The sequence below is a fragment of the Sorex araneus genome, chromosome 4 (genome assembly GCF_027595985.1).
Source record: "Sorex araneus isolate mSorAra2 chromosome 4, mSorAra2.pri, whole genome shotgun sequence".
Lineage (NCBI taxonomy): Eukaryota > Metazoa > Chordata > Mammalia > Eulipotyphla > Soricidae > Sorex > Sorex araneus.
This window is the reverse complement of record NC_073305.1, coordinates 203,726,220-203,744,743: the sequence shown is the minus strand read 5'-3', so window position 1 is coordinate 203,744,743 and position 18,524 is coordinate 203,726,220. Positions and strand designations below refer to the sequence as shown.

Genomic DNA, 18,524 nt, shown 5'->3' with positions numbered 1-18,524 from the left:
ATAAGCACAATAGAAGCAGAGATGTTAAGTAAATATTCTATTCTTAGCACGCTGTTTACCTCCATTGTTTTGATTATTTTGCTAGGAGAAATCTTGGGAATTGGCTAAAGACAGTAGGCAGCTCCAATATCAATTAAATTTTAATATTCTTACTCTCTATGCTGAGTTAATTAAGGCTCAGCCTAATGATGATTCCTGGGAATAATCAGGTTAATGGGAGGCGGCTTTTAGCTTCTTTAGTCTTTTCCTCTCACCCCCTTTAGGATTGAGAGTGATTCTGTTTTCCAGAACTTTCTTTTGACAATTAGAGGAGGGGGCCATAGGCAGAGGTCACAGATTCTCTGACCAGTCTTTGTTCAGTCTTGTTTTCTTGTTTTGTTTTGTTTTCTTTTTGGGTCACAACCGGTGGTACACAGGGGTTACTCCTGGCTTTACACTCAGGAATCACTCCTGGTGGTGCTCAGGGGACCATATGGGATGCTGGGAATTGAACTTGGGTCAGCCACGTGCCAGACAAACGCCCTACCCGCTGTGCTAACACTCCAGCCCCTCAGTCTTATTTTCAACAGTAAAGATATTCCCAGTTTTTGGCTGGGTCTTCCTGTATTTAATCACCCCTGAGATTTTAGGGTGGACTTAGTCAACATCTGCTATCAGCTGAGCATTATTTTGTCATTGAAATACATGCCTCTGGACTTTCAGCTTCCTTGGAAGAGGGCTCTGGAGTCCCACAACAGACTTTTGAATTTTCATCTTTGTCTTAGAGGTAGTCTATTATAGAAAGGAATGATGTCTTCCTTTATACAAATATATATATACAAACACGTTGCCATTCTATTTGTAATAATATAGAATTTTCCAGTTTTCTGTAGTTCTAAATTACATTCATTCTCAATTATATATTCAATTTAACATAGAAAATCTTGATCTGTAATTTTTAAGTATCCAGTTTTTCCATAAGCTCTGCAATTTTTATCCTTGATTCTATGACAAATATGCACTCCGCGGTAACTATCAAAATCTTTCCTGCCCACAAACTTCTCTGAACACAAGGAATTCTTTAAATTCTATAAATGGCTTTAGAATGATCACAATTAGAGGTGTGTTTAATTTTGTAACATACAATTTCTTAAAGTACCCAGAAATGATCAGAATATATCAGAATCTTCAGGAGCTCCATATTAATTTTATATTATCCATCATATTATCCACATATATTAAGACAGCTTCTTTTTTTTCTTTTTGGTTTTTGGGTCATACCCGGCGATGCACAGGGGTTACTCCTGGCTCATGCACTCACCCGGGTCAGCCGTGTGCAAGGCAAATGCCCGACCCACTGTACTATTGCTCCAGCCCCAGTTTCTTTTTCTTTTTTTTGTAAAATATTTATTTGATTTGCTTTTTGTATCACACCTGGTGATGCACAGGGCTTACTTCTGGCTCTACACGCAGGAATTACTCCTGGTGGTGCTCGGGGACCATATGGGATGCCAGGGAATCGAACCCAAGTCCGCTATGTGCAAGGCAAATGCCCTCTCCACTGTTCTATCGCTCTGGCCCTAAGACAATTTGTTTTTATGAGGTAATGTTTTCTATATAGCTTTTCCATGCCAAATAGACCTAACCTATGTGCATTTTCCTTCCCATAAGGGGAGAAAGTAATTATTATGGAGTGCCTTAGAAATTCTCCTAAGCCCATCCGTATTTACTTTACCTTTAGCCAGCAACTAAATTTTGTTTTCCTAGAATTTTGATTCCTGGGAAGTTTTGTCTCACAGATATCAGAAGATTTAAAATACCTACAAAAATTACCATAGCACAAGAAAAGATTTCAGAACTGCAAATAAAATTTAGTCTTAAAACCAAAGTAGGTTTACATTATTTTAAAAAGTCTGATAATAAAATATAGAGTTATTTTAATAACATCTGTTTTTATTTACGAGGCAGGCCAGTTCAATAACTAAAATCATTTCATCTTTTACCCCTAGAGCAAGCTGACCTGACCATTGGCCTTAGCAAAAGTAACTCCATTTTGTCTCCATGCTAGTCCAAAAACTCAAAAGCCAGTCAATTTTCCTGTTAACATTACATGAACTAGTTTTAATTGATAAACAAAGTGAATAAAATTTTTGCATCCATTTTTATAACTTTAGAGATCTGCATGCTTTAAATGACACCATTAAAATTTAAATTAGTTTTTACTTACCAAAATTACTTCAGCTCATAAATATTTTAAGATCAGATTTAGAAGAATTCTATTCAGTAACAAAATAAAAGTGGGAAAGGCATACAAATATACATTCAGACATAAAATGAAGTCTTTTGTTTTTTATTAAAATATCAGATACCTAGGTTAGTTTAGAAGAAAATATTTGAGGAAGTACAGGGTTTAAGATATTTGCCTTGTTAGGCCTGGAGAAATGGTACAGTGAGCTGGGCGCGACCAACCTCAGCTGATCCCAGGCATTCCAAATGGTCCCAAGTCCCACCAGTAGTGATCCCTGAGCACAGAGCCAGGAGTAAGCCCTGAGCACTTTCAGATGTGGCCCCACACCCAATTCCCCCCAAAACAGACAAATAATTAAGAAAATCAGAGATTATAACTATTTATTTTTTTATTAGTGTATCACCATGAGGTACAGTTACAAACTTATGAACTTTCGTGTTTGCATTTCAGTCATACAGTGATCGTTTACCCACCCCTCCACCAGTGCCTGATTATAGCTATTTTTAAGTCATTTGCCTTGCATGCAGCTGACCCTGATTCAATCTCCAAAACTACGTAAGGCTCCTGATCATGGAGCCAGGAGTGATCCCTGAGCACTACCAGGTATGGTTCCCAAAACTAGCAAAAACAAGCAAAAGAAAGTATTTGGATTGCGAATCCTTGTAGAAACAGAAAAACTTTCTTTTATTTAATTTTAACATAGTTCTGGCTGGAGCGATAGCACAGTGGGTAGGGCGTTTGCCTTGCACACAGCCCACCCGGGTTTGATTTTTCTGTCCCTCTCGGAGAGCCTGGCAAGCTACCTGGGGCATATTCGATATGCCCAAAACAGTAACAAGTCTCAAGATGGAGACGTTACTGGTGCCCACTCGAGCAAATTGATGAGCAACAGGATGACAGTGATACAGTGAACATAGTTCTGTACCCTACTTCAAGAGGTATCTCTTTAGTGTTATTGAAATTTTACCTTTATTTGTAAGACAAAGATGGCCTAATTCCTAGTTGAACCTGGGTCTTGACTCGTAAAATAAGCTCTGTAGCAATTTAGTATTTAGTGAGTATAGGGGGCACTATTGCCAGTGCTCAGGGATTACTCCTGGTTTTGAGCTCAGGGATTACTTCTTGTGGATTTGGGGGACTATATATGGTGCGAGGAATCAAACCTAGGTCATCCCGGTTGGCCATATGCAAGGCAAGCACCCTACTTCCTGTATTTTATTTAATATTTTTGAGATCAAGACATTTACTGCAGTTTTTGTCAAGAAAGAAGAAAGAGAAAGAAAGAAAAGAAGAAAGAGAGGAAGAAAGGAAAGAAAGAAAGAAAGAAAGAAAGAAAGAAAGAAAGAAAGAAAGAAAGAAAGAAAGAAAGAAAGAAAGAAAGAAAGAAAGAAAGAAAGAAAGAAAGAAAGAAAGAGAAAGACTGACTTTAAATCTAGTCTCTCGATTTTCCCTTCTCCCTGAATGTCACAAAAATGGATCTCAGACAAAGGTAGGCTCAGAAGATATACGGATAGTTCTTTTCTTATTTTCCATCATTTCCAGACTTTAGCCAGATGATTCTATTTTGATCCTATAGAAACAAATTTTTTTCTATTTTTTTTTAGATCTGCTTGTTAGTACAGCTTTAAAGCACGCTTTTTTAAGCCTCAAAAGTACCTAGTGATGTGTACCTAGTGCCTTCTAAAATTTTTGTAGCTTTTTGACTTTTAAAATTTTCTTTCTATAAAAGAAAATGTTTCAGCATAGAAAGTTATGAGGCAGACATGAAGAAAAAAAAAACACCTCTCCAAACTCTCATGTTCACAGACAACCCTTCAAATCACCATATAACACAAACAACATACAACAACATATAACACAAAACAATATATAACACAAACCAAAACTGGCACATAAATAAAGCATCTGGTCACACTCCCCGGAGGCATGGGGAGGTCACGGGGGGGGGGTAGGAGAACTCATCAAGCTTTCCTAGCTAAGTAAGGGAAACCTAAGTCCCTCAAATTGCTAAGTAGGTTTTTTTTTTCTTTTTGGGTCACACCTGGAGATGCACAGGGGTTACTCCTGGCTCTGCACTCAGGAATTACTCCTGGCAGTGCTCAGGGGACCATATGGGATGCCGGGAATCGAACCCGGGTCAGCCACGTGCAAGGCAAACGCCCTACCTGCTGTGCTGTCATTCCAGCCCTAATTATTTAATATTCAAATTAAATAAATATATATTTAACATTTATTTCTAGATCCCCTACTCCTACTCTTGGCTTTTTTTGGGAGTGGAGGTCACATCCGGCGATGCACAGGGGTTACTCCTGGCTCTGCACTTTAGGAATTACTCCTGAGGGTGCTCGGGGGACCATATGGGACGCTGGTAATTGAACCCAGGTCGGCCGTGAGCAAGGCAAACGCCCTACCCACTGTGCTATCACTCCAGCCCCATAAATATAATATATATACATATATATATATATTGCTTTTGGGGTCACACCTGGCAATGCACAGTGGTTACTCCTGGCTCTGCACTCAGGAATTACTCCTGGTGGTGCTCAGGGGACTATATGGGATGCTGGGATTCGAACCCGGGTTGGCCTCATGCAAGGCAAACACCCTACCCACTGTGCTATCACTCCAGCCTCATATATATATATATTTTTAAATAAAAATTTTATTTTATTAAATCACCATGTGGAAGATTACAATGCTTTCAGGCTTAGGTCTCAGTTATACAATGCTGAAACAACCATCCCTTCACCAGCACCCATATACCACCACCAAAAAAAAAAACACACACAGTACACCTCCCATCCCGCCCCCCCACCCCCCCCCCCTTGTAACTGATAAGTTTCATTTTACATTATGTTTACTTTGGTTAAATTCAATATTTCAACACAAACCTCACTATTGTTGTTAGGAGTACCCCACTAGATTCAGACCTACTGTGAAGACAAATGAGGTCGCGCGGCCGCACTAGTGGCCGCGCGGTTTTGAATTTCCATACTTTAACAACTAAGTCCAGGGAGATTTCTTCCAGATATTGGATCATTGCAGGCTTGAAAATCCAATCTGTGGTCGTCATAATATGGCGGACACCGCGCCCTTCATCCCCGGAGAGAAAGAGGCAAGAGAGAGAGAGAGAGAGAGAGAGAGAGAGAGAGAGAGAGAGAGAGAGAGAGAGAGAGAGAGAGAGAGAGAGAGAGAGAAATACCTTTCCCCTCCTGGGCGGGCACGGGCCGAGGCTTAGTTCTCAGGCAGGAGACATTCTGCGAGGAGTTGCCCATGCCGAAAGAGGTTTTGCTGGGTCTGGATTCACACTCATGCAGCTGCGGAGAGCTATATATATATTTTTTAAAGCATTTTTTTGGCAACAAGATGGCAGGTTAGAAGACAGACTTGTGTCCTCAAAGCGGCCATCTTGTCTGCATGTCATCAGAACTGGTTTTTTATAGAGAGAGAAAGAGTACAGGAAATCAGATTTTAATAAAGAGGGTTTGCCGATTAGTGGGTACCAAAATGAACCATTAAATTCCTTTGTGGGGGCCGGGGTCTGCAGCCCATACTTTGCATGCAGAAATCTTAGATTTGATCCCCTGCATTACACGGTCTCCTGAGCATAGCCAGAAGTGACACCTCTGCACCCAGTCAAGAATAGCCCATAAACATCCCAGATATTAATCAAACAACAACGACACAACAAAGCAACAAAAAAGATTCCATGTGGGCTGGTTTTATGAAACATAGACTGTATCATAGTGAAATAAGGAAGCGTTAGGTTTGGGGGGCAAGGGGAAAGTGAGACCATCCCTGGAGGGTTTGGAGGAAGGGCAAAGCAAGGACAACCTTGCTTAAATAAGTTTTCTTTGGCCAGGTTTCAGCGTGAGGGTGACTGAATTACGCGGGCACAGCTGGGTTGAGGAGTTCAGTGCAGGTAGGAGGCTGTGCATGAGCCACGGAATAAAAGTGGAAACTAGGACACACTGAGAGCTGAGTAAGTGCTTTGCTTGTTTGTTTTTGCTTCAAGTGCTGGGGCTTGAACCTAGGGCTTCACGTACGCAGGCATTTCCTTGAACAAGTCTTACTGCATCGTGTTTTTATCAGGTGCGCAAGAGAGGCGACTGTCTCCTAGTTTCCTTGTGGTGATGGTCTAAGAATCTGACCAAATATACATTACCAGGAGAAACTACTGCACAGTCCTGAGGGAGCCAGTATGGGGAGTAGGTGGTTCTGGTTTGTTTTTGGTTTTGTTTTTGCTTTTTGGGTCACACCCAGCAGCGCACAGGGGTTACTCCTGGCTCTGCACTCAGGAATTACTCCTGGCAGTGCTGGGGGACCATATGGGATGCTGGGAATCGAACCCGGGTCGGCCGCATGCAAGGCAAACGCTCTACCCGCTGTGCTATCGCTTCTGAAAGTGGTTAGAGAGGCTTCGCTTTGCAGGAGGGAAGGAGTGGTGGGTGAGCTGCTGGAGACACGTGTGTGAGAAAGGAAGATAAAGGGGATTCACAAAGGTATGTCTCGTAGATTTAAACAGGCCCAACATAAGAGCATTCTCCAAATTGTTCTTCTCTGTCTGTTAAGGAATTGGGGAACAATTTTACAAATGGAAAATTTCTTTACAAGAGGAAAATTGATTACCTGCTCTTGGCAGAAAGGAGGTAGACAAAAACTCCTGCGTGTTCTGTTTCTTAATTTCCTTCAGCAGAAAGCAGTTCCAGAATATTCCTAAAAGTGGCATATTTTGGAATAGCATACCGCTCCCTTTCATATGAACTTGAGTGTTGGGTTCTACGTAAAAATATAAACCCAGGAGATTTGACCTGGGTGGCCATGCCTCTGCACAGCCGCGGGAATGCCGAACGAGCAGGAACCAGAGGCAGCTATAAGAGTTGGGTAGGAACCAGAGGCAGCTATAAGAGTTGGGTTTCCGGCGAGTGCTTGCAACCATGTATCCAGACTGTGAACTAAGCTTTTGCTCCATGCTGCTCCAGGAAGGGAAATGATTAAATTTCCAACTTTAATATCCCTGGATTTAATTACTAAAATACAGAAATTGTAAACCGTGCGGCCGCTATAGCGGCCGCGCGACTTTTTATCTCGTCATTCTCGTCAGTGGAAAACTCACTATCAAATATTTCCTTGTCAATAGGGCTGTATTCTTGGGGGATAAATTCCAACAAAAATAGTGAGTCTGTGTTGAAACTCCAACAACAATAGTGAGTTTTGTGTTGAAATATGGAATGTAATCAAGGTAAAGAGAAGAGTGAAATTTATCAGTTACCCAGGCGGGGGTGGGGGTGGGAGGCATATTGGGGTTTTTGGTGGTGGAATGTGGGCACTGGTGAAGGGACGGGTGTTTGAACGTTGTATAACTGAGACATAAGCCTGAGAACTTTGTAACTTTTCACATGGTGATTCAATAAAATAAAATATATATACATATATATATATATATATATATATATATATAAACCCAACAGGGGCTGGAGTGATAGCACAGTGGGTAGGGCGTTTGCCTTGCATGTGGCCGACCCGGGTTCGATTCCCAGCATCCCATGTGGTCTCCTGAGCACCACCAGGAGTAATTCCTGAGTACAGAGCCAGGAGTAACCCCTGTGCATTGCCGGGTATGACCCCAAAGGCAAAAAAATAAAAAATTAGGTATCATGATTTATAGGTATCATGAGATACAGTTACAAAGCTTTCATGAGTTTCAGTCATGCAATGATCAAACACCCATCCTTACACCAGTGCGCATTTCCCACCATCAGTGTCCCCAATATTCCTCCCCGTCCCCCATTCCATTCCCTGCCTCTGTGGCAGGGACCTTCCTTCTTGCTCTGTCTCTGCTTTGGGCATCATGGTTTGCAATACAGATACTGAGAGGCCATCATGTTTGGGCCTTAGTCTGCTTTCAGCACACATCTCCCATCACGAGCGATACCCTCAACCATCATTGACTTAGTGGTCCTTTCTCTATTCCAGCTGCCTTCTCCCCCAGCCCATGAGGCAGGCTTCCAAACCATGGAGCGATCCTCCTGGCCCTTGCCTGTACTATTCTTAGGTGTTAGTCTCATATTATGTTATTTTATATTCCACAAATGAGTCTCCAGATACTTTAGCCCACACTCAAACACATGAAGAATCTCTCTTTAAAAATTTAAAAAATGGGGCTGGAGCAATAGCATAGCGGGTAGGGTGTTTGCCTTGCACGCCACCGACCCGGGTTCAATTCCCAGCATCCCATATGGTCCCCTGAATACCACCAGGGGTAATTCTTAAGTGCATAAGCCAGGAGTAAGCCCTGTGCATCACAGGGTATGACCCCAAAACCAAAATAAATAAATAAGGTATCATGATTTGCAGCCATAATAGTATTAATGTTTCAGGCACACAATATTCCACACCCACAAGGAGTGCCAGTATCCCTCCATGATTGTCCCCTGGTCCCTTCTAATCCCTCCCCCAGCCTCAAATCTCCATACTCCACTTAGCAAATGCAGTTTTATAGGTGAAATCTCAGGGATTGTTTGCATTGGTCAATGTCTATTCCATTAAAAAAATTTTAATTAAAAAAAAGAAATTTTAAAAATTTATTTGAGAGTGACTATTTATTATTTGTCCTTTTCAACTCATATTACTTCGAGTGATAGCCTCTGGTTTCATCTAAATTGCAGAGAACTGCAATATTGCACCTTTTCCTATAGCTCAGATACAGTCCGTTGTGTATATATACCATGGCTTCTTTGTCTTCTTTGTCCAGTCATTTGTTGTTAAGTACTTGGGTTACTTGCAGATCTTGGCTATTGTAAATAATGCTACAATGAACTAGGTGTGCATATATCTTGATGCCAAGGAGTAGAACCACCAGTTCACATGGAATCAACATTTGAAACATTTTGCAAAATCTCTATACTGTTTGCCATCCAGGCTGATCCAGACAATAGTTCTTCCGATTATAATGGGTGATTCTTTTTTACTTCATCCCCACCAGCACTAGATGTTTTGATAAAGGTGATTTTTATTGGTGTGGGATATTTCACTGTCATTTAGATATGCATGTTTCTAATAACATGTGATGCTGAGCACCCTTTCATGTGCTTGTTTATCACTAGTATATCTTTTTTTTTTCCTTTTTGGGTCACACCTGGCCATGCACAGGAGTTGCTCCTGGCTCTGCACTCAGGAATTACTCCTGGCGGTGCTCAGGGGACCATATGGGATGCTGGGATTCGAACCCGGGTCAGCTGTGTGCAAGGCAACGCCCTACCCGCTGTGCTATTGCTCCAGCCCCAGATCACTAGTATATCTTTTGTCAGAGAACACATCTGTATAGTGACACTCCCATTTTTTGAACAGGGTTGCTTTTTGTTGTTGTTGTTGAGCTTTGGAGTCAGGTATTAGCCTTTTGTCAGACATATTGTGTGAATATTTTCTTTCTTTCTTTCCTTCTTCTTTCCTTCCATCTTTCCTTTCTTCTTTCTTTCTTCCTTTCTTTCTTTCTTTCTTTCTTTCTTTCTTTCTTTCTTTCTTTCTTTCTTTCTTTCTTTCTTTCTTTCTTTCTTTCCTTCCTTCTTTCTTTCTTTCTTTCTTTCTTTCTTTCTTTCTTTCTTTCTTTCTTTCTTTCTTTCTTTCTTTCTTTCTTTCTTTCTTTCTTTCTTTGTCACACCTGGCGATGCACAGGGGTTATTCCTGGCTCTGCACTCAGGAATTACGCCTGGCAGTGCTCAAGGGACCATATGGGATGCTGGGAATTGAACCAGGGTTGGCTGCGTGCAAGGCAAATGCCCTACCCGCTGTGCTATCACTCCAGCCCCGAGTGTGTGAATATTTTTGTTCAGTGAGTAGAGTATTTTTACACATCATTTCTTTTTTAGTACAGAAACTTTCTAGTTTGACATTCTATCTGTACTTTCCTTTATGTATTTTATTGGGTTTGGGTTGATAATGAGGTCTTTTTTTTTTTTTTTTTTTGGTTTTTGGGTCACACCTGGCGATGCACAGGGGTTACTCCTGGCTCTTCACTCAGGAATTACCCCTGGCGGTGCTCAGGGGACCATATGGGATGCTGGGATTCGAACCCGGGTCGGCCGCGTGCAAGGCAAACGCCCTACCCGCTGTGCTATCGCTCCAGCCCCGATAATGAGGTCTTTAGTCCATTTTAAATTAGCTTTTGTATATGGTGTGAGAGGGGGGTTAGGTTAATTAAATTTTTTTTTATATAATTAACCAGTTTTCCCAGTACCTTATTTTTTTTTCCATTTGATTTTTGGGTCACACCAGCAGTTCGCAGGGCTTACTCCTGGATCTGGACTCAGGGATTATTCCTGGTAGGACTTGGGGGACCATATGGGGTGCCAAGGGTGAGACCTGGACTGGCTGTGTGTAAAGCAAGAGACTTACCCCCTGTACTATCTCTCCAGACCCTCCTGGTCCTGAATGTTGAAGAGATTTTCCTTGTTCCACTTCATAATTCTATTCCATTGGACTAAGAATCTGCCTTTATTCCAGTCAGTCACTCTCACTGTCATCCTGTTGCTCATCGATTTGTTCGAGCAGGCACCAGTAACGTGTCCATTGTGAGATTTGCTGTTACTGTTTTTGGCATATTGAATATGCCACGGGTAGCTTGCCAGGCTCTGCCGTGCAGGCAAGATACTATGCAATTTTGATTGCTATGGCTTTATACGATTTTAAATCAGGAAATGAAACTCCCCTCCCCATATTCCTTTTTTCTAAGTATTGCTTTGGCTAGTCGAGAAGTTTTATGGCTCCATACAAGTTTTAATAGAATTTGTTCCATGTCCTTGAAGAATGCCAGAGAATTTTTATGGGGATTGCATTGGATTTGTTCAGTGTGTTGGCACCCAGAATTTCTTTAGTATAACAGAAATCTCCCAACCTGTACCTCTGAACTGGTGGTTCTTAAACCTAACAAGGGAATAAGATAAACATTTAAGATGTTTTATTTTTAAATAAAGTATAGTGAACATAAAAAAAAAAGTGCATGTGTCGACTTCGATGAGTTTTCACAAAATGAACAAATCGTGTAATTTTCAAGTCCGGAAATAAGCTTCTCAGAAACATCTTTCTGGCACCTCCTGGTCATCACTCCCATCTCTGTTTTCTGGAGCTGAGGGACCCCTTTCCCCATAGTTTGTTTCAGGAAACTGCAGAAAGGCCTGGTGTTGATTTTGCAGGGGGGGTTATATTCATCGTTAGGTTAGGAAAACATCCCTGGAAGTCATATAATGTCTGTGTCCCAGGAATGCGAGGATGCTTTTCTCCCAGTCAGCAGCAGTAGCTGTGCCACTGGTTTCCCCCGAGCTCTGCAAGTTTCCCGTGCCAGGGTTTGCCCAGCTTGGGGCACAGCTCCCAGGCTCAGGAAACCCATTTAGTTGGTTCCAGACTGGGCATGCGGCCCTCCCTGCCTGGCAAGAGCAGCATGAAGAGGTATTTTTTGGAAGGTGCAGGAATCCTGTAGCCATTTGGAAAAAAAAAAAAAGTCTGCTCAGAGGCTGGGCTGGATTCTGACTTTAAAGTGATGATGTGGCTGAGGGGCCTGACCTGGCTCATTTTCCTGGATCTAGGGGTGGGGAAAAAATTTTCCCCCTTTTCATCAAATGGCATCACCATTTTCTTTTCTTGGTGCAAGTTCCTCTATGCCACCGGTGTCAAGAGAATTGGGAGGTGTCTCCTGAAGCTCGTTGGCTCTTTGATGCTGTTTGTGGTAAGTTTTATCTTGTCCCTGAGTCAGCTTTGGGTCACTTTAAGTAGAGGAAAGAATTAACCCTCAATCTTCGGCCAAGAATTTTTTGGTTCTGGTGGTTCCCACCAGCTTTCCCCACCCCCGTCCAGACAGGACTGAAATGCCCTCCTCTTTTCTGCTGGTTCCTCTGCTTTGCCTTAAAACCTTCATTGGTGGCTGCTGGCCTTGTAGTTCATCTCTCTCATTCATTCACTCACATAGTCATTCAATGAGTGCCAGGGCTGTGGAGGTGTGGAGGGGACAGGACCGAGGACCAGGGAAACACAAGCAACTTCTTTCACCATGTTTTGCCCTTGTTCTTGAGGACTCCCTTTGCCTCACTTCACTCCCCTCCAATAGTGAAGTCTGAGCTCTCTGAAAGTACACGGTAAAGGTGCTTTGCTCTTTCTGTACTGTTTCTAGTTCCCTTTTTTTCTGCCCTTCGCGTCTCACTCCCATGGACAGAATGAAAATAGGACCTGGCATAATTCTATTCCCCAGTTCTTCTTTACTGAGGGCTGCCTCCTCCCTCTACCCCCCACCTCTGCTTCCATCCTGCCAGATCCTGGGAAGGAAACGCTGTGGAGGGAAATCCATGGCACTTCTGTCCTTCCAAACACCAGAGAAACGCTCACACCCTCTTCCCCCATAACGGTGCTAAGGGCTGTGCTGCCTCAGGTTCTTCTCAAGCTTTCTGAGGGATGTGGGCACAGAGGCTTTTTCCAGATGAATCTCAAGTCCTCTTTTTTTTTTTTTTTTTTTTTTTTTTTTTTGCGTTTTGGGTCACACCTGGAGATGCACAGGGCTTACTCCTGGCTCATGCACTCAGGAATCACTCCTGGCAGTGCTCAGGGGACCATATGGGATGCTGAGCATCAAACCCCGAATCGGCCGTGTGCAAGGCAAACACCCTACCTGCTGTACTATGACTCCAGCCCCTCCTGTCCTTACTCTTGACCAGGTCTTCCTCTCAGGCAGAAGCCGTGTAAAGGCTGACCTTGTGGGCTTTTCCTGAGGTGACTAGTTCTCTTTTCTTGGGTCCCACACAGCAGCCTGTGTTACTTGGGGGAAAAAAAGTGGGTTGGGGGCAGACTGATAGTACAACAGGTAGGGCGCTTGCCTTGCATGTAGCCAAGCTGGGTTTGATTCCCGGCATCCCATATGATCCCCTGAGCACTACCAGTAATAACTCCTGAGTGCAGAGCCATGAAAAACCCCTGCGCATCGCCTGCTGTGGCTCAAAACCAAAACCAAAACAAACCAAAGTGAAGAAAAACAACAAAAAAACCCTGAGTCCTTTGAATGGCCTGTATACAGGTCAGAGGGCAAAGTCCTCTGTTCTCTCAGGTGAAATCAGAACCTGGGCAAAGTGTTCTGTGAGTTACACAGGCTTATTAAATTGATATTATAAGAATAGTATAAGTGCCATGTGAAAAGTGAGTTCTCCAGGAAATATTTCTCTAAATATATATATATGTGTGTGTGTGTGTGTGTGTGTGTGTGTGTGTGTGTGTGTATCACTGCACTGTCATCCCGTTGTTCATCGATTTGCTTGAGCGGGCACCAGTAACATCTCCATTGTGAGACTACTTTTTACTGTTTTTGGCATATCAAATATGCCACGGGTAGCTTGCCAGGCTCTACTGTATGGTGGAGATACTCTCAGTAGCTTGCTGGGCTTTCCGAGAGGGGTGTATGAATTTTTTTTTTTTTTTTTGCTTTTTGGGTCACACCTGGCGATGCACAGGGGTTACTCCTGGCTTTTCACTCAGGAATTACCCCTGGCTGTGCTCAGGGGACCATATGGGATGCTGGGATTTGAACCTGGGTCGGCCGCGTGCAAGGCAAACGCCCTTCTTGCTGTGCTATCGCTCCAGCCCATATACATACATATATGTATATATACACATATACACACATACACACATATATGTATACATATATATGGGCCGGAGAGATAGTACAGGGGCTAAGGGTTTGCTCTCTGGCATCCCATATGGTTCTCCAAGCCCATGGGAGCGATTCCTGAGTGCAGAGCCAAGAATAACCTCTGTGCACTGCAGTGTGTGGCCCCCAAACAAAAACAAATATAGATTAATCCAGGGTACAAAATTTCAAAAAATACCACACGGTAAAAATAAATCTCTTTTGGTCTTGCGTACACATCCCTCAGTTTCCCTCCCAGACACAATCACGGGTCCCAGTTTGCTATTCTCCCTGGTGGAGATTATCTCTGCAAGATCACAAGTGTGTGTATTCTCATATTATTCAATTCAATAGGCCATATAATATAATGTGTTTCTAACTTTGTTCTTTTCGTTTAGGAGTACATCATTTTGGAGTCTTCTTTACATGCTTATTGGGTAGGGGTAGTTTTGGAAACCTGGAAAAGCTTGCTTCTGAAGTTGCCTTCCTGCCCTTCGCTTGTGGCTGCAATCAGCAAATGAGGGCCCCTGGAGATGTGCCCAGGGACACATCCTGCCAAGCTCCCTGCCAGGTTTTCACTGAACAGCCTCCTCTCCACGGGTCTTACTGAATTCTCCCACATCTGGAATTTGTTCTCCCAATTTAGTACATGAGTCTCAAGCAACAGCCTCCCACCTGGCCGCTTCCTTTCGGAGGTGTGGAAAGCATTTGCTGGGCTGAAGGTCAGCCCCAAGAGCTGCGTTTCTCATCTGCGGAGGGAGGCTGGCAGGGACCATGTTTCCTCCGAGAATGCCTTTGAGATTCTAATAGCAGCACCCGTAGTTTTGTTTGCTTTGACTTTTAACCAGCAGTGCAAGGGTTACGCTAGGTTCAATGCTCGCTCCCGGTGGTGCTCAGGGGATCATGTGATATTGGAGGATGAACCCCGGGCTTCCCACGTGCAAAGTGTATTGAGCTATCTCTCGGACCCAGGTTCAGGATCTTGTTTTTGTTTCTATGAGGTGGGGGCACACCCATGATGCTCAGGGGTTACTCCTGGTGCTCAGGAACCATGTGGGATCAGGGATGGAACTTGGGTATCCTGCAGATAAAGAATGCTCTGGGCCGGGGGCCGGAGCCATAGCACAGCGGGTAGGGCGTTTGCCTTGCACGCGGCCGACCCGGGTTCAATCCCCGGCATCCCATATGGTTCCCCCAAGCACCACCAGGAGTAATTCCTGAGTGCAAAGCCAGGAGTAACCCCTGAGCATCGCTGGGTTGTGACCCAAAACGCAAAAAAAAAAAAAAAAAAGAAAGAAAGAATGCTCTGGGCCGTTGACGCATCTCTCTGCCTCTAACTCCAGTATCACTCAGGTCATGGTGAGATCGTTTTATGAAGGGGTCTGGAAAGAAGGACATGGAATGAGACATAGTCCCTTACCTTAAAAGACTGGGCTTCTAGTCATCTTGTTGAGTGCCACCTCCTTCCTTCCCTTTTTCCCCTGTTCTCTGCCTGTGGGCCTTGCTGATTTCCCTGTGATGTGCTTCGTAATTATAGCAATCCATTTTTGCCTGCCTAATAGCAGGTTTGCCTAAATCAGAACATCTTCTTCATTTAATTGAAATGTTTCAAAGAAAAATGCCTTGCGTATCTATTTTAATTTTCTCAGATCAAATTATCCAAGATTTTGCAATAGCATCTAGAAGAAAGTGAAGTTTCTTACTTACTGAGTTCTTCTCTAAAGGGCTTTCAGAGGTTTATTATCTCATTTTATCTCAATTTTTAAAATAACTTTTTTTTTGAGAGGCCAGGGATATGGATATGGCTTACTCATATATCGCATGCCTTGCATATATGAGGCCCTGGGTTTGATTCCTGTCATCCCTCCCTCCTGCCTGCCCCCGGTAACCCTAGCTTTGTTAAAAGATAAGTTACCATATAATTCAACTATTTAAAGCACTTAGTTCTTGTATATTCAAAGATTTATACGACTGACACAATTTTATAACTTTCATCAGTCACCCCCCCAAAAAAAAAACTCCATACCCATAAAAAGCCATTTCCTATTTCCCCTTAATCCCTTCAGCCCAAGACTTCCATCAATGTTCTGTAAATTTACCAATTCTTACACTTCATATAAATGGGGTTGGCTTCGTGCAAGGCAAATGCTCTACCACTGTGCTATCGGTTCGATTCCTCTGTCCCTCTTGGAGAGCCCGGCAAACTACCGAGAGTATCTCGCCCACACGGCAGAGCCTGGCAAGCTATCCGTGGCGTATTTGATATGCCAGAAACAGTAACAAGAAGTCTCACAGTGGAGACATTACTGGTGCCCGCTCAAGCAAATTGATGAGCAACGGGATGACAGTGACAGTGACATATAAATGGATTTAGATGATTTGTGTTATAGTTTCTTCAGTTCCCTTCAGATATTTTCAACCTCCATGAACAGTGTAGCATGTTTTAGAAGTTAGTTTCTAAAACAGGCTGAATAATATTTTATTGTATAGATATGCCTTATTCTCTTCAACCATTAATCAGTTCATCTACATGTCACCCCCCAAGTTTTATTGACTATTATTAATAATGCGGCTACATATGTTATGTTCAGATACTTTTGCTTTTTTGTTGTTATTTTGGGGGCCACACCCAGTGATACTCAGGGCTTATTCCTGATTCTGCATTCGTGGATCACTCCTGGGGACTATATGTAGTGCCAGGATGAAACCTGGTTCCGCCGCGTGCAAGGCAAGCGCCCCACACGCTGTACTATGTCTCCAACCAACAGATACAAATTTTTGTGTCTACTTGCTCGATATTCACAGAAACTTCCTAGGGCATATGCCCCATTCTGCAGTCCTCATTGTAGAGCTAACACAACTTTCAGGATTAATAGGATTTGCGTGAATGCTAGCGATGGAACCCAGGACCACCCTATTTCTGAGCTATCTTTCCAGCAAACAGGCAAACACTGTAAAACAGAGTTATCAGATTGCCCATCCCATGCTTTTTCCTAATCTATTTAGCGCCGAAACAATTATTGTCTGAAACAGGAGAGCCTGCTGGAACATACAGGGTTAATTTTAAGTTGTGAAATTCCACTGTCTCCCCTGAAATTTAAACAGGCCATTTCCACTCCTGTGCGGTATGCAACATCCTGCGAATCTGTGTTTGCACTTGCTGGTCTCCCGTGAGCCGAAAGCTGCTGGGCCGGAGGGCCAGAGGGTGGGCATTCCTTGGGACGCCTTGTGGTTGCAGGCCACCCCCGTGGGGTCGGGGAGACAGTTACTGCGCCGGCCAGTGCTCCAGCTAGGCTCGCCTCGCCTTCGCTCCGGCAGCACCCGCGCCTTCAGGTGCCCTCCGGGCAGACCCCGAGGGCAGCGAGCGAACTCCCCCGCCCTGGGGCATCTCTCGCGGCCAGGACGTCGGGTCCACTCCAGCCTCTCTGCTCCTCCTGCAGCTGGAGCAGCGCCGAGCCCCGCCTCCGTCGGGGTGGCACGAATCAGAGAGCCCGACACATCAGCCGGGCCTGGCGCGCGAAGGCCAATCAGCGCGCGCCTGTGATCCCCGGCGGCCCCGCAGCGGGGCGGGCGCTCCCGCGGCGGCGGCGGCGGCGGCGGCAGCGGGAGTCGCTGCTGAGCGGCCGCGGGCTCGGTCGCGTCCGCTCTGCTCCGCGGGGCCGGCGGCGCGTGGCGCCCGGCGGGGAGGGCGAGCGGGACGGTCCCCGCCCGGCGCGGTGGGAGACGCGGGGGAGCCCAGGATGCTGGGGAGGCGGCGCAGCGGCTCCTCGCTCGTCCCAGGTAAGGCGGACTGTGCGCTCCGCTCGGGGCACGGTCCGGCCCGGCCGCCCCGCGTCCCCTCCTCGCCCTCTCGGGGCTGGCCCTGAGCTCGGGCTCCGGGACCACACTGCCGGGGCTGGGCTGCCGCTGTCGCTGTCGCACCCGCATCCCGCTCCTCCCCCCCACCCAACACCCCCGAGACGTTTTTTCGCGCCCGCTGCAGTTTCATCCTGGCGATCGTGGGGGACCGACTGATGGATTTCAGCCGTGGGGAGGGTGGGGGACCCTTGCCTCTGGGGTCACGTTTCTGAACATCCCGGCCCAGCAACCGTTTGGTTCCGTGATCCAGAGCCACGGTGGGCTGGTCTTCCCTGTGGACCCCCGCGCAGTCATGAGTCAGAGCAGAGGGCAGCAGCACCGTCTGCCCGGATGCCCCGAGAAGCGCGCGCGCTGGGCAGGGCGGGGGAAGGATGTCTGTCCCCAGGCGCCTTGCTCTGTCTAGGACCATCTATATCCACCCCGTTGGTGCTTGATGATTTGGGAGTGGGGGCTAGGGCTTCAGGGTGCGGGGAAGAGCATCGGGCCACATCCGATGGTGCTCAGGGCTCACGCCTGGAGGTGCTCGGGATCCTCCCGGGTACCAGGGATTGAATTGGGGTTGGCGTGCAAGGCAAGTTCCTTAACCCCTGCCCTCTCTTCTGGCCCCTCGCTGACTTTTCTTTGTGTTCTAGCTACATCTTTGCTCTGTGGTTAACCTATTAAGATGATGTTGTCTTATTTTTTTTCTCTCTGATTCGTTAACAAACATTAAGGAAAGGGGTTGTGTCTTATGTCATTGTATCTCCTGAATGTGGAGATACAATGTTTCAAGTG

At 45.0% G+C, this 18,524-nt stretch overlaps 2 protein-coding genes across 2 annotated transcripts in view; one reads left to right on the top strand and one right to left on the bottom strand.

Annotated features, from left to right (window-relative positions):
• Positions 1–16,955: 16,955 nt before the first annotated feature.
• Positions 16,956–17,819, bottom strand: LOC129404404 (proline-rich protein 2-like). The gene has a single exon (XM_055136788.1). It carries the CDS (start codon positions 17,817–17,819, stop codon positions 16,956–16,958), a length of 864 nt encoding a protein of 287 aa, XP_054992763.1.
• TPST1 (tyrosylprotein sulfotransferase 1) overlaps positions 17,455–18,524 on the top strand; it is a 78,085-nt gene continuing 77,015 nt past the window's right edge. Inside the window, exon 1 of the mRNA XM_004615917.2 lies at positions 17,455–17,672. The gene's annotated coding sequence lies outside the window, so the exon portion shown is untranslated. The remainder of the gene's footprint in view (positions 17,673–18,524) is intronic.

Coding starts and splice junctions, on each gene's coding strand:
- LOC129404404 (XM_055136788.1), bottom strand. CDS start 17,819: ATGCGGGTGCGACAGCGACAGCGGCAGCCCAGCCCCGGCAGTGTGGTC.